This window comes from Astyanax mexicanus, chromosome 5, assembly GCF_023375975.1.
Source record: "Astyanax mexicanus isolate ESR-SI-001 chromosome 5, AstMex3_surface, whole genome shotgun sequence".
Taxonomy (NCBI): Eukaryota; Metazoa; Chordata; class Actinopteri; order Characiformes; family Acestrorhamphidae; genus Astyanax; species Astyanax mexicanus.
In genome coordinates, this window is record NC_064412.1 from 9889358 (window position 1) to 9906182 (window position 16825).

General features: G+C 35.5%; 1 protein-coding gene across 1 annotated transcript; it reads right to left on the reverse strand.

The window, feature by feature from the left end:
- Positions 1 to 529: 529 nt before the first annotated feature.
- rbm19 (RNA binding motif protein 19) lies at positions 530 to 16062 on the reverse strand. Its single transcript, XM_049479648.1, has 25 exons — positions 15762 to 16062; positions 14053 to 14235; positions 13818 to 13955; positions 13069 to 13101; positions 12596 to 12839; positions 11942 to 12243; positions 11788 to 11847; positions 9590 to 9668; positions 9439 to 9510; positions 9108 to 9308; positions 8566 to 8696; positions 8363 to 8487; positions 8112 to 8208; positions 7879 to 7989; positions 6112 to 6312; positions 4880 to 4955; positions 4603 to 4775; positions 4439 to 4499; positions 4175 to 4254; positions 3146 to 3201; positions 2916 to 3032; positions 2697 to 2799; positions 2478 to 2598; positions 1195 to 1309; positions 530 to 1000 (listed from the first exon to the last, which is right to left on the reverse strand). Exons 1-24 carry the CDS (start codon positions 15795 to 15797, stop codon positions 1230 to 1232), a joined length of 2880 nt encoding a protein of 959 aa, XP_049335605.1. The 5' UTR covers positions 15798 to 16062; the 3' UTR covers positions 530 to 1000; positions 1195 to 1229.
- Positions 16063 to 16825: the final 763 nt, after the last annotated feature.

Sequence of the window (16825 nt, forward strand, 5' to 3'; positions counted from 1 at the left end):
GTTTCTTCAATTGATCTAGTGGATGGGGTCAGGTGCGGGTTGACAGGTAAGGGGTGGAACCAGTGTAGTTCTTTGCAGGTTTCCTTATTATAATGTCACAAAAAGGGAGCCATCCAAAGGGCTCATAGAAGCATATGGTTCCTGACAACAAACTCTTTAAACTGACTCACAGTCACAGAATGGATGGATATTTTTCATGCTTGGAGTCTATATAGAGGAGGTCAAGACCCACGTGGAAATACAAGCTTGCAAAAAGTGAGTTTTGTATATTTCCTTTTTTTAAAGGCCAACCTCAAGACAAAGCTAAGGAATTTATGGAGCGTCAAACGTACTTGGTAAATGCGTGTGATATTGTTACCGTGTAATCAAGCATTGTTTTGTTTTTTTTATAAACCATCCAAGAAAATAATCTATAGCTCATTATTCATCTTATTATCTGTAGTTTGATTTATAGAGCCATTTCTGTTTCATATTTAAAGAATGGTATAGCTGGTCTTTAAAACAAGAGAATCACAAAAATCACACAAACTACAAACATTTTCTTTTATAGACAAAAACAATTCAGCAATAAATACAAAATGCTTCTTAATGTAGTTTTTTTTAAAAGAAATTCAATAAGTTTCATAAACTAAATTACGAAATTAGATAGAAACACTATTACATCAACATGACAGATATTCAGATGTCATATGTACACATTTTCTATATCAATTATGTAACTACAGTGTGTTACTAAATGATCCATCAAATCAGTGACATAATCAGATCTTACAAAGTCCTTTCACTTTCTTTCTGTCCAAAACACCACAGTCTTCCACAGTTCTGCAATAAAGCTTAATGCAGATGTAAGCAGCTTTATAATTCAGGCTTCTGCTTTCTTTCCTGTTGATCTGATCCCAGAGATGGCCATTGTCTGGAGCTCCTTGGTGTGGAAACATTATTTATATAAAACAAAGCCAGCTATGATGAACTGGCATTCAGGAAAACTCGTTTCAGGTATCTGGGACAAAGGGAAAGAGAGGATGTAGAGTTATAGCAGGAGATGTGCTGCATATTAAAGCATTATTTACATGTGGTAACTTGTGCACACAGCTATGAAGATACACAACCACAACAATGGAGTATGCCAAATTCTTTTTCTGGCGGAAATATTTCAGGTTATAGCGAAACAGGTGGTTTGATCACAATATTTACTCTGCTCTGTTGCCACGTGGATGATTAGCTGCTCTTCATTTGTCTTCCCCCTCGACCTCCATCTGCTCCAAGATCTCCTCCAACTCCTTGGCCTGCTTCCGTTTCTTGGGAGCATCTGGGGATAGGAAAAATAAGCATGTGAAGAATAACTTACAACCAGGGCTGGGTGATATTGTACAACAAATAAGATCTCAATATTCTTTGAATATATGAGCAATTCCCGAATACAATTTTGTACGTAGATTTTTTATTTATAGATTTTCAAAATGTTAAAATCAGCACAATTTAGAGCCATCAAATGTGCCAAACCCTTATTTCTACTGCATTTATGTTTAAGGGACAATAAAACCAATTTGAATCAAATGGTTGATATACATAAAACCAATATATTTGTTTTATTTTTGTTTCATATTGTTTTTATATATATATATATCAAACTTTTGTTTCATACTGGTTTTATTTATTTATTTATTTTAATAGAAAGCAGCTCTCTTTAAACTGAATTTTTTTTATTACTGAACGAGGAGCAAATATATCATCCTCAAGAAAAAATTACATGTTTCTTTTCTAATTTCTAGCCCATTTTCTCCCTGATTTACATGGCCAATTACCCAACCCTCATTAGGACTCCCCCTATCACCAGTGATGCCCCAACACCAGGAGGGTGAAGGCTAGCACACACCTCTTCCGATACATGTAAAATCAGACTCCACCTCTTTTCAAACTGCTGCTGACGCACCATTGCTGGTTCCTATACATCAGCTCACAGATGCCTTATGTAGGAAGTAATGTGGGGAGAGAGCACAATTGGCCTTGCTCTCTTTGGGTGGGTAGATGGTGCTCTCTCCCCACATTACTCCCTACATAAGGCATCTGTGAGCTGATGTATAGGAAACAGCAATGGTTCTCTCGGGGCTCTGGCAGCTGATGGCAATCTACATAAACAGGATTCGAAAAAGCGATCTTTCGATTAAAGTGGCAGCGCTTAGCCTGCTGGACTACTCTGAACCCCAAATGGGGTTCTGACAGGTTTCTGCCAGAGGCTCAAGTTTATCTACTGAGATTTCCTATGCCAGGTTTCCATCTCAATTACCACATTTTAAAAATTAAAAATGTATTAAAGTAATTTCATTAATCAAATTAATTAAATTAACCTCCCAGCACTTCTTACAAGGGATTTTTTTAACCTTGAAAGTATAAAAAATAAAAATCTCTCAGCCTAGCAAGGTGATTATCTTTTGTGATACATTATTATGTCCCTGACAGCACTGGGGAGGTCTTACCATGGAAGTGCTGAGCTGTTTTCCTGCGCAGATCCTCTACACTCTCCTCTGTGGAGGCCCACTCCAGGACCAGCCTTCTGCCGTACAGATGGGTGCTGTGGCACAGCGCTGTAAAGGCTTTCTGAAAAACGAGACAAGAGTCTTAGCTGTCTTGTAAGTGATTCTGGTTTCAGTCAATCTGGATTTGTACTACAAACAGTGTGACAGGATGTTACTAACCTTGGCATCCTGCTTTGTGAGAAAGTCCACGAAGGCAAAGCCTCGATGAGCAGAACCAACTCCTTTCTTAGGCAGGCGGACGGTTTTCAGCTCCCCGAATGTGCTGAAGAAATAAAGAAATGCAGGTTAACAAATCTATTGCTAACTCACCTGCCTGTGTACGAATAAATGCATTTTTGCGTATACTCCTGCTGCTAATACTGTTAAATGAAGTCTCACCAGAAGAGCTCCCTCAGTTCCCTGACGGTGGCCTGGAAGGGAACGTTTCGCACCAGGATCTTTGAAGTCGTCTGTTTCTTAGCAGTCTGCTTTTTTCTTGTGTTCACCACATCTGACCTGAAACAGATTCAGACTGATTACTGCCATTCTCAGGGAGATGGTGATCAAATTCTAGTTCAAACAAATAAAAAGACAAAATATGATTTGTAAAAGTGATGAGAATCTCTTACTTTAATCCTCTATCAGAAACTTTCAGCTCAAGCTGACGCTCATCCACAGTACAATTCTGCAGAGACAGAGAAAGAATAAAATATTTCAGAAAGGCATTGTAGTAAAACAGCTTTTAGAATACAACTAAGACTATAGATTCACCAAAATCATGTTTTTATTCCTCCACAGATTTTAATAAATAATTATTTTACCACTAAACAAATTAAAAAGCCTAGATATACTTTTCCTAGATTTTTTAAAAACAAAGGGTATTACAAAACTACAATTAAAAATGTATTTATTAAACACTTTTTTAATATTTCAGCAGACAAACCCACAAAGCACAATTAGCTCAGCAGTGCAATTACATACATACATTTATTTCAGCAGTGCTGGTCTAGTAACACATTAAGCTAGCTAGCTACTTCAGAAGTACTATTTTAATCATAAATGTACCTCAGGAGTGCTTAGTGTTTGGGTACTGTGGGTTTTCTGCTGCTGCTGTTTAAAAAAAATCTAACTTTACAGGAAACTCTGCAATATGACTATACTGCTATTAGTTTTTAAAGCATTAAACGGATTGGCACCATCATATATTACAGAATGTCTCTCTCTTTATGTTCCCAGTCGTTCCTTAAGATCTAGCATTTCCAGTCTGCTTAAAGTACCTAAAGTTAATAAGAAGAGAAGAAGTGGGGAAGAAGCATTTTTTTTTTTATGCTCCAAAAAAATGGAACAGCTTACCAGTTGAGATCAGACAAGCAGCATCAGTAAAAACATTTGCAAAAAGCTGCCGAAGACGTATTTTTATAAACTTTTATTTAATAATTGACCCATTTGTATTTTTATACATCAATATGTGTATCGATTTACATTTTTGTTTTCTTTTTATGTTCTGTTTTGATTTTTGTTATCTTTTTGTTTTAATTGATTTATTTTAATATATCAGTCACAATATTTTGTAATTTTACTTCAATTTTTGGTCATTTTTGGCTGAATATTTGTGGTTACATCCATAAAAAAAAAAGATCCAAAAAGAATACACTTGCCTGGAGCTGCCGTATGGCTTTCTGAGCTGCTTCAGGGGTTTTGTACTGTACAAAGCCATAGCCCATAGAAGATAGCTTCCCTGGAGAAGATAAAGTATACTGATTATTTTACAGTAACTTGCAGAATCCAACAGAAACAACAGACTAGCCAATCCAGAGAGACATTAACTGCATTAATATCAACTTCACTGGTGTAAAAGCTCAATTATTAAAGTTACAAGGTGCAGCTCTCTCCCAGCAGTCTGTCAGTGAGGATGAATATACCTGATTTATCCCTCTTCTTCGATATAGTACAACTTCTCACTACTCCACATTTGGAGAAAGTCTGCAAAACACAAACACATACAGATCAAAGATGATTCACAAAAAAACACATCTGCTCCTCTAAACTCCACCCCTGACCTCTTTCCCATGGACTGTGACCCCACCTCCCGAAGTGTCTCCTCCGTGGTGCTGTAGTCGAGGTTTTTAATGAAGAGTGTTGAGCCAGGCAGACTCTCTTCTTCTTCTTCTTCTTCCTCCTCCTCTTCTTCCTCTTCTTCTCTTCCTTCCGATTTCTTTGTGTCCTCACCAACTGTCTCCTTACTCTCAGCCTCAGGTTCTGAAGAAAAAAACAACAGAAAAACCTTTAATAGTGCTTTTGGGGGATATTTTAAAGCCCCCATCACAAATAAAGACAACATATTAGATGAGTAGTTGGTTTACCTGGTTTACGCCCTTTAGGAGGTTTTGAGAAAACTGCCACTGGAGCCCACTCTAAATACAGTGGAACGTGATGAAACTAAGGAAAGAAAAAAGGAGAAATTAAAAAACAGAATTTAGGGCATTGATTTATATCTATATATTCTATAGGGCTGTGTATTGACAAAAACTTTACGATATGTACCATGATACAGTTGGTTTGTGTGGCGCAGTGGATAACACCACTACCTGCCTACTGAATGCTGTGCTTCACCAATAAGAGTCCTAATTCACTTGTAATTCGTAATTCATAATATCCTTGTAAGTCGCTCTGGATAAGAGCAAAAGTTAAATGCCATAAATATAAAGGTAAATGTAAATATAATAATACAGTGCTTACCACTGAATATATTATGATATATTGCAATATTGTAAGTAAGGCAATATTTTGCAAATGTTTAAATCAAATAAAAAACAAACTGTCATAGTATAAAAACACAATATTACATTTATAAAATATGAATAAAAGAAGTTACATTTTTCTGCAGAACAGTGGGATCAAACAACATAGAACAACACTGCTATCTTTAGGATGGGAACACAATAAATAAACCAATGTGACACCATTTTAACATGAAAACTAATTATAAAAATATTTATTGTGCTTTTAAAATCGAAACAGTATTGCAAAACATAGTCTGTAAGAAAATATTGCATTTTATCTTATTGTTTGACAATCTAACAACCAGTTGTCATTCCAGCAGGCTTTGAGATATATGTGTACTGTATATGATTTCTACAATATATATTCCTATCTAGCTCCATTAGCTGCTTTATCTTCCTCTTTCAGTGTGTTTTCCTCTTTTATTTCTGCCATTTCTTGCTTTTAAAAAGTGGTAATTTCTTGATGTCAGTTTGTACATGTACCTAGTATGCACCTTTATAGAACTTTTTAATAGTTAAAAAAAATCATGATTTTTAAAACCCAAAAACTTGAATCTTTAATATTCTTGAAATAAAACAAACACCACTTTTACACAAAAAGACCAGATCCTTATCAAATAAGAAAAATATATAAAAGCTGGGCATTGTGATGGAAATTGGATACTAAGCTGCAATGGAAATTACAAGTTAAGCCACTCAATCAGATCCTTCTTATTTAATCCTACAAAACAGTGTTAAATAAAATTAATTGTGTTAAAAAGGGTTTAATTCTACATTCTTTATTTTCCTGCACAGGCCAGATTTACACATACCTTTGTGTATGCAAGTCTGGTAAAAGCACGTTTGGCTTCAGTCGGCTCCAGAAACTCCACTATAGCAGTGAGACCCGCAGGGGGCAGCAGTACTCTCCCCAGAGATCCATGAGGTGAAAACAGAGCCTCCAGATCCTGCACTGCTACTCCTGACGGCAGGTTCTTCACCAGGATGACGGAGTTACTGCGCTCACCTGCAGCCTGGAGGTATGCACACAGAGAAAACCAGGGTAAATGCTGACTTTACAAAAAAGGCAACCTAAAAATGTATAACATTGTGATAACAAATTTCACAACTGGATTTAATGAACTATAATTTGCACATCACATTCAATGTATGCATTTAGACTAAATAAAACACCGTTACTACATTAAGGTCTTCTTTTTAGTTTGAAATAATATGCTCCTTTATACAAGACAATGTTCACACTGCATTTATTCCATGGGTAAAGAGCAACACTTGGCAAAATGCTTGATTTTGATCAGTAAACAACTTTATCACAGATTTAAGCTGTTTACTAAACTAAACCACACACTGTATGGATGTATTAAAATTAAATTGTTTTTGTTAAAAAGCAAACAAACAAAATGCCAATGCAGAACATTGTTATTTACAGGTTTTCATTCCATTTTCCACTTTTTTCAACACTGATTAAATTATATAGCCTAAATGTAAATGTAAAAAAATGTAAAATGTTGGCCTGCCACCACTGCTGATAAGAGAAAACACTTGAAATATGATTAAAAATTATATGTTTTTTTCTGTATGAATTATTCCATCTTTTCACTTTTTTGCGCTTTTTTGAAATTTTTAAGTGTTTATTGAAAATTAAACATACAACTATATAGTTTTCCTTTAAAAAAACATATTTACCAACATTAATCTAGTCTTCTATTTGTGGTGAGTTTGGTTTATGCCAGTTTCTAGTTAACGCCTTTTTACTTGATGCTATGAGTCCTTTAAATAAATATGTTCCTTTCAAGCGTCCCATGTTTCCTTGGGGGTGTTTCCTAAGTATAGAACACCAAATCTAAATGGGAATTTCCAAAACCTCCTCTAATACATTATGTATGTCTCTTCAGAATTTGTTTTTAATAACAGGGCATTCCCAGAAGGAATCATAGCATTTTGTGATCTAACAAACTGATTTGTCTGGCTTTTTTTTTTCACAATTTTTACCCAAATATTTGGTGCACTCCTAACTATGGGTGGGGCCCTAAAATAATATCACGATATATCATGGTATTTCGTGATAGCGATACTCTTGGCGATATAACTAAACAATGAATTAAAAAAATATATATTTCAAGAATATACACAATACTGCAACAGAATTAAAATTACATTGTATTATTGCATATGATATGTCTTGGCACGCATCTAACTGAGATATTAAAAAATACAAGAATTTTATCAGATTTGTAACAGAAGTCAATGATCCAGAATGTCATGATACTAATAATAATGCACTCCAAATATCTCCATATATTCAGGATTAAAGTAAAATAAATAATACTGGACAGATATAATCTCTAGTTTATAGTAGGTATATAATGGGAAATGTAGGTATATAATGGGAAATGAGAACAGTGTGAATTTTTCTTTTGCTAAAAAAAAAAAAAAAAAGTAGTACCCTAATGTCATAATTAGGGGTGGGCGATATGGCACAATATTTCAGGGTATAATATCGTTCCCAATATTAAAATATGTTATACACCCCTACTCCTAATACACAGGACTAAAATAAACTGAAATTAACTTTCTACCTGACTGAACGAGTCCAGAGACACTCCGTTGTCCAGAAGGAACTGTCTGGTTTCCTGAACAATCTGCGTCTCCCCAAGAGCCATCCTCACCGCTAAGCTGCCCCGCGACTCCTGTGAGAGACACACACACACACACACACACACACACACACACACGGTCAGTCTTTACATCTCAGGCCATCCGTCACACCTTAAATCACCAGATCAGAAGGTCAGTGAAGATGAAAACTCACATGATCGAGGACTTTGCTTTTGGTGGTGTTGTATTTCTCAGCGATGGCATCAGCTACTGCACTCGTGCCAAGAAACAGTGCGTTCCAATTATGAGAACTGCAAGGGAAAAATAATTTATTGCATCTGGGTCTTATCATTAGCTAGATAATCTGAAATGCACAAGATCAGAAAGTTATGTTTAATCTACTGTGTAGCCATAAAAAATTAGCTTTTAGTCACATTGGCATTAAAATCGTTTCAGAAAGCCGACCTGCCGCTGGCTGCTTTGTCTTTGGCATCCTTCTGCTTCTTATAGGAAGAGCTGCCGGAAGAGTTGGACCCTTGCTCTGGTTTCTCCTTTTTGATCCTGGAAGGTATGATGTGCAATACCCGGCCCTGCAGCACAAACGACAGGTAAGTACACCAATAAATCCAGAAGATGGATAATGCATAAGAGGGAACAAACATCTGTACCTGGAATATGTGGCCATCTAACTTAGACAAGGCACTGATGGCGTTTTCTGTAATCATGTAAGTTACGAAGGCAAATCCCTTCGGTCTCTTAGTGAGAGAGTCTATGGGGAAATGAAACTCAGAGAGAGGACCTGCAGAGAACAGACACAACACAAGAACAGATACGCGATTAAATTCCATCTACTGTACAAAACACAGTAAAAAATCGAAATAAACAGAGCACTATCTTATCACATATTATATATACTTGCCTTTGTAGTTGGTAAAACACAAAAAGATTTCAACTACTCTCCAATGACTTTGACTCAGTCATAAGGTATAATAACAACTATTCAACAACATTATTTCATACATGCACTGCATTGTGTAAAAATGGGTTTGTAAAAGTTTTATATTGTACTATTCTGTCATTATTGCCCAAATAGTAATAAATAATTACTATTTAATATATAATTCCCCTTGTAATAAAAATATAAACCAATATAAAGAAATCAATATAATCTGTGTTCAAACCATTTTTGTGTGATATGGACCTCTCTTACCATACTTAATAAAGAGATCTTTTAGCTCCTCCTCTGTGCAAGTGTAAGGCAGGTTCCGCACAAAAAGTCTCCCAGAATCTGCCACATCCTCCTCTTCCTCGTCCTCCTTCAGCTCAGACACAAAGTTTTTCTGTTGTACTGTGTGTTTTTTCCCTTTCCCCTTGTCTCTTAAATCTCTGAACATTTCAATGTAACGTCCTCCTGTGAACAAAAAAAAAAATATATATATATATGTATATATAAAATAATTGATTTAATTAAAGCTGAGCATCATGTGTTAATCGTGTTATTTTCAAAGTTGTTTATATAAAAACAGAAATAAATAAATCACCTATATAGTATTTGTCTAGTCGAAGAGCTTTCTCCACTTCTGCTTCTGAGCGCAGGTCCACATAAACGTAACCTGAGGAACGAGAAATTACACATTAATTTTATTTCAGTGGAGTTAGGTGTTAGATTGCTTGAGTAGTAATTAGTCTTACCGGATGTACGACCATCTTCATTCTTGGCAATGCGGACGGCCACAGGTCTGGTGGGCAGCATGAACTCTCGCACTTGTTTCTGAGGAGACAAGTACGCATGGATTGATTGATATCACTAGGAATTATTCAATTTAATATATGTTTTAAAAAGCAGTTGGAAATGAATCACTCAACAGACGATTTCCGTTTTACATTGTGTGAATATTCTGGAACTAATGGACAAACAGAAACAGGAGATGTAGAGTTCACATTCACATTAAGGACTTTTATAGCACAGGATGACTGTAGTATATGACTACATACATATATAGGTGGGTAAAATGAAGATATTTTATTGTATCATAAAACATAACAATGTTTTAAGCATATCAAGGATTATTTTAGTGCTTAATAACAGGCTACCTAAGTGTAGGTGATACAAAACCCTTTTTCTCTGCAATATAACAAGTTATTTACATTCTGAAATTTTTTTAGGGGCCTGCCTGTCCACTGTCCGTGTTTGAAAATAGACAAAAACTTGACAACCATAAAGAAACAAAAGATTTGGAGGAAATGAAATGACTGATTATTGTATTCAGTAAAATATTGATTATAAAATGTTTAGGTTAAAGTTTAGGAAGGTGCAGATTTTACGATTTTTAGTCATTTTATGATATTTACTTCAATATTTTAAATATTTCCTATTGCATTTACAATTTGGATTTTCAATAACATTTCTTATCAAACATACAACTATTTTAAGTAATGCTTTAACAGAACTCAAGATTTAGGAGTCAAATACAAGTCAATACAAATTAAATTGACAAATGCCTTTTAAGGGTTCAAAAAACACTGACACATCTGTACAGTTAATTTCAGAGAATAGTAAGTCCACTTTATTTTATTTGAGTTTTTTTTTTTTATTAAAAGTAGCTGTACTCACATATATTGCAATAAATATCGCTCATCATAAAATGTCTTTAAATGTGGAGGTTAATGGTAATTCAATATTTTTAGCACATTACCCAGCCCTACACACATATAATAAGCTTATTCCTATGCAAACCTGAACAAATATTTCTAAATCTGTCATTAAATCGGGAGCAAATGACAGCGCTAGACTGATGACTTACGCTGATGAAAGAAAACGAAGAAAAATTGCCAATATGTGTGAGGTACATGTGTTTTAGTGTCCTGTTCATCTTCTGATATTAAACACTATAAAACATGATGGGGGTGTATCTGACAACATGATCCCACATGAAAGATTAATGAGCGCTTTCCCAGGACTTCATGAAGGGCATTTTCCCCCACAAGAGTTTTCCAAAATTTCCCAGTTTTTCCAACTGTTCAGGACACAGAGAAACTTCAGATGGCACAGTTCTGACACCAGGCATCAGTTAAAAAAATACTGAATTAAACATTGGAGAGAGGAAGAATCCAATTTGTTATGTTGTAACAAATTTAGACTGGAACAGTACATTTCACACTCACACTGTGTAATGTGATGTAAAGCCCTATCAGGGTGGGTTTAGTTTCTCAGGGGGACGTCTGTGAAAAATATACCTCAGAAAACTCTTGCATCCGGATTGCAATTGAAAAAACAGGAGGACCAGTGAGTTTTTTTTTGCTTTCTCGGTCACATGACATCGCGTTCAGTAGCTCCTCCATTTCGCCTTACTGTTGTGTTTACGTGGCACTCTGTGGAAACGTGTGCTCAAAGTGTAATTACAGTGCGTAGCAGTGGACAAATAGCTATTTTATTAAACGTGAGGAGTCTAAACTCAGATTTCAGTCCGGACGGGACTAAATTTACCAGAGGACCATAGAGTTCAGCGAAAAACAGCAGATAATTCAGCCTGTAATTTCAGAGGACGTCTAAGAAAAACACGTACATGGTCGTTCGGGACAGGAATAAAATCACAGAGGACCCCCATAAAAGAGACAATATTGTTTGGAAAGGGCTCATGTTTCTTTCTTTAAAATAGTGGAGTGTTCTGAGTAGCCTGAGAAGGAAAGAATCACAGGGATCTAAAATAAACTTGATCCTCAAAGGTCTGATATTCATATTAGAACAGAAACCAGGGTATTGCTCCATCTCTATTAGAAAGAACAGTTACAGACATGTTTTCTTCACATACAAAGTTCCAATTTCATAGACTGTGTTTGTTTAATAACAGTTACAATATAAACAGGCTGTAAATTGAGAGATCTTTTACCTCTGTAATGTCGAAAGGAACTCCACGTAGCTTTACTGTGAACTCTGTCGTGGGTTCAACCTATGAGATAAAATAACATTAAATACCAGAGGTTTAAAAAAAAGTAATTACCTAATATTACTCAAAATACACGCTCCAACATTTAATTTCCCACCTTATTCTGGTTTTTTTTGACATTCTGATTGCTGTCCTTGTCACCACTCTCATATGCACTGTCGGTCTGCGGGGGTGGGCATCCCTCTTCCTTTTCCTCCTCTTCCTCCTCCTCTTCTCCCTCCTCTGATTTATCCTCTTCCTTGTCATCATCCTCCTCCTTCTCCTGATCATCATCATCATCATCCTCATCACCCTCTTCTTCATCCTCACCCTCATCCAACACAGCAGATTTCTTCACCATTTTGGAGCGAAGATAATCCATATCAGAGAGACCTTTCTTCAGAGCCTCTTTGTTCGCATCTATTGCAAAAGAAAAATTATGATTAATAATATTGGGGCATCAGGTATTTATAGTCTGTCTATATAAATCAATAAGGAATGATGAGCATCATTCACCAATATATTTTTAAGACATTTCTTGTTAGGAAAAGTCCAAAAAAAAGGTTTATATTAGATTCAATTTGTGTTTCGAAACTGTACATCATGAAAACTGCATATAGGGTTTTAAAGAAGACATCAGTTTGTAGTAATTAGTAGCAAAGTAATACATTTAAACTGTATCTGGATTTATTTATTCTTTACTTCTTTGTGATTATGCACAAATAAGAAATACCTCACAAGAAAAACAGAGCAAAACATGAGAAAGACACACCCTGATTATCTTCTTCCTCTTTATCCTGGTCATTATCAAGGTCACTCATCTCCGACTCATCAGAGTCGTCATCAAAGTTTAAGTAGTCATCACTGACTGCTTTCTTTTCTTTCTTCATCTCTTGCTTTTTGTTCTTCTCTGCTGCAGCAGAACCAGCTTCCACAGAGTCGTTGGCCCACGTTGGCACCTGCGTGCGGTTTTTGTGCACAGCCAAAAACTCCTGGAAACCTGGATCATTTTCCAGCTGAGATTCAGACAGAAGACAGCATTTTACAAAACGTAAATATTAACAAAACCAAATTACAAAGTGCAGTGATTAGCGGATCGTAGAAACACTTAATACATTTGAACCAGTTACACTAACACATATAAACCAAATTAACTAGTTTAAACATTAACTTAATACATATAAATACAATAGACTATAAAATACTCTGCTGTATTAAACATTGCTTAAAAAACAGAAAACTTACCTCTCCAAGAAGAGGCTTTTTCTCTTTCTTTCCCTGTGAAGGAAGAGAAAAAGGATATTCTGACATTAATTACGAATTCATTTTGTTTCTAATATAAATAAAGTGTAATTCTTTTCCATTAAAAAAACATAAAGGTGGTAATTATTGGAAACACTAATTCCATTTCTTTTAAATACAGCTCTGGAAAAAAATAAGAGACTACTTAAAATTATGATTTTCTTTGATTTTACCAAATTGAAAACCTCTGGAATATAATCAAGAGGAAGAAGGATGATCACAAGTCATCAAACCAAACTGAACTGCTTAAATTTTTGCACCAGGAGTAAAGGCATACAGTTATTCAAAAGCAGTGTGTAAGACTGGTGGAGGAGAACATGCCAAGATGCTTGAAAACTGTGATTAAAAAACAGGGTTATTCAACCAAATATTGATTTCTGAACTCTTAAAACTTTAGGAATATGAACTTGTTTTGTCTTTGCATTATTTGAGGTCTGAAAGCTCTGCATCTTTTTTGTTATTTCAGCCATTTCTCATTTTCTGCAAATAAATGCCCTAAATGACAATATTTTTGGGGGGAATTTGGGAGAAATGTTGTTTGTAGTTTATAGAATAAAACGACAATGTTCATTTTACTTAAACATATGCCTATAAATAGCAAAGTCAAAGAAACTGATTCAGAAACTGAAGTGGACTCAATTTTTTTTGAGGAATATATCGCCTAGCACTAATACAAAGCATGTTCCCCTTACCTTCTTCTCATCCTTCTTTTCCCCTTTATCCTGCTGTTTCTGTTCCTCCTTTGGTTCCTTTGGTTTCTCAGGCTGGCGGCTGTATCTGCTCCAAGGTCTGCTTTTATTGGGGTCTCCTAAGTCTGTACAGAATTCCACCTGAAACAGAACATACAAGAAGTTTAATACACCAGATCAGTCAGTTGAAGACTAAAACAACTTAAACAAAAAAATATGAAGAAAATGAATCACTTACTATCACTCTGGATGTGTCGACAAAGCTCTTATCGAAATGTTTCAGAGCATTTTCTGCGTCTGCCTCAGACTTAAATCCCACAAAGCCGAACTTCCGAAACTTGCCATTTTTGGTGAACTTTAGCCCACAATCTGTCAGCGTCCCGAAGGCTGCAAACATCTGACGGAAGCGCTCCTCCTTCATCTGGGACGAGGAGATATAAAACATACAACATGACTTTAGAGAAGTGCTACATTTATCAAATTAACTGTGATAATGCAAAGCTAAAATGTGATATTTATATTCTGAATTATGTCATTTAGCTGATGCTCTTATTCAGAGAGACAGTGGAATTTAATTGTCTTAAAATGCCAATAATAATTCTTATCACAATCATTTCTGGGTTGATATATCATCCACAAAAAATAGTATTGTGACATGCCTAGTTCACACTATGCTGTTTATCATCAGTACTGTTCTCTTCTTTAGGAGACTCAATAGGTCTTATTGCTGTGGATATAGGACTGTCACAATTTATTACAATATATCATTGACTTATTGTACATTAAATGGACATTACCTCAGAAAATTTTGTGATATGGTCTATTGTGTTTATCTGCATGTTTGTTCACATATAGAAGTAAATATATATATATAACGGTAAACAGTATTTTAGCCAGTCATGCTTCAATAATGACCAATCAGTGCTTCCATAACTGTGACTCCAAACACACAGTGTGCACAGATGTTATTTCTATTATAATTTTGTCAGTGGCATTTAAATGGTCTTAATATTAAATAATATTGTTTATCACAATAATTTCTGGGATGAAATATCTTCCACAGAATATTGTTATCGTGGCAAGCCTATAAGTGTATGAATAATTTCAAATGGCACAGCTGTACCAGTATACTAGTGCATCTCAAAATTGAATATCATTGAAAAGTTACTTTATTTCAGTACTGACATGTCTCTCCAAACCATCACTGATTGTGGAAACTTCACACTAGACCTCAAGCAGTTTGGACTGTGTGTTTCTCCACTCTTCCTCCAGACTCTGCTCCCTTGATTTACAAACAAAATGTCAAATTTACTGATGATCAGTGATGGTTTAGAGAGACTTGTCATCTGCTGGTGTTGGTCCACTGTGTTTTATTATCAAGTCTAAAGTCAGTGCAGTGTTTCCCAGAGGATCTTTCAGCATTTCATGCTTTTATAGATGTGTGGATTTCATTTTTCAGCAGGATTTGGCACACTGCCCAAAGTACCAATTGGTCTTTTATAACTTTCTAATTTTCTAAAACACTGACTGCTAAGTTTTCATTGGTTGTAGGCCATAATCATCAACAATAACATAAAATAAACGCTTGAAATAGATCACTCTGGGTGTAAAACATCTATATAACATATGAGTTTCACATTAGGAACTTATTACTACATGTATTAACTGTTACTTAACCTGTTTCTCAGGTGATTCAGTGCTGAGTGAAGGGGATGTGAGTTTGTGCTATTATTCCAGGCTTCAGTAGGAAAAACAATATTTATAGTTTATTTCCAAAACTGGCATTTAATCAGTCCTTCACCAACACATATTAATTTAACGTTAGATTTTGCAGTTTCCCATATATGCATATGTTAAACGTGTGTAAACGTGTGTAAATCGACTGCACTGCTAAAACAGCCTGTTCTCTATAATCTAATCTAATCCAACACAATAATCCACACTCACCCCATCCGGGAGATTCTTCACAATAAGGCGAGACATGTCTCTTCCCTCTGATCTGCTTTAATATCCAAATAATCCAAAAACAACTGATCAACAAGCAAGCATGGACCCTCTCACTGAGTCGCCATGTTTGCGTGATGACGAAGAAGAAGCCACAGAGTCTATAGTGAGGAGAAGACCCACTGGAGAATGAGCTCGAGGCGTATTTAACCTTTAACCTCCAGAGGGCGCTCCCGAGTGAGACCAAAATGAATGGGTTCCTACGGAGCAATTGAGCAAAATGTGTGTTTATAAATGTTTAGTACTTTAAACTTGAATTTCTTTACACAGAATGTTTAACAAATGTTTGAGCACAGCAGAAATCATTTTAAAAACTCAAATTTTTAAACTGCAAATATAATCCTTCTCTGTTTCTTCAGCACTAATTTTGTACAAGCTTTTGTGTAAAGTCTCTAACAAGTCCCAATAGCTACTACTGGTTAGTTGACCAGTAACAACTAATTTAAAAGCATTTTATTGGGTAATATATATTTAAAAATCTTAAAATTCTTTAAGTAAATAAGTGATTGTCGATTACAAATTTTAGTATTTACACAACAACCTAAGGTGTTTTATTTGTAAATAAATATATGCGTAGTTGATCCTTTACAGGTAGATAATGAATTTAGTGAACACGATACACACTTTGCCTATGCTCAGTCAGCTCACAGTAGCATGCAGGCAAATATATTAATGTTGAAAAACGGACAAATATAGGTAAATTCCCTTTGAATTTGTAGCTCAATACTTAACACCACTTTCCAAAATGAAAGAAAAATCCCAGTTCAAGTGATTAGGTACTATTTTAAATTCAGTTTTAGCCGTTTAGCTCTATTCACCCCTATTCATTTTTGACTCACTTGCGGGCTCCCTCTAGCCGGATAGGCTGTTCATAACAGCTAAAACCTCGTTGCTGCCCCCTCCTGAACACCGGCGGTACTGATTCATGAATGAACTCATGATTCATTAATGAAATATACCAAGTTGTGACTATTTAACATAAAAAATTATCCATAATGGGTAAAACC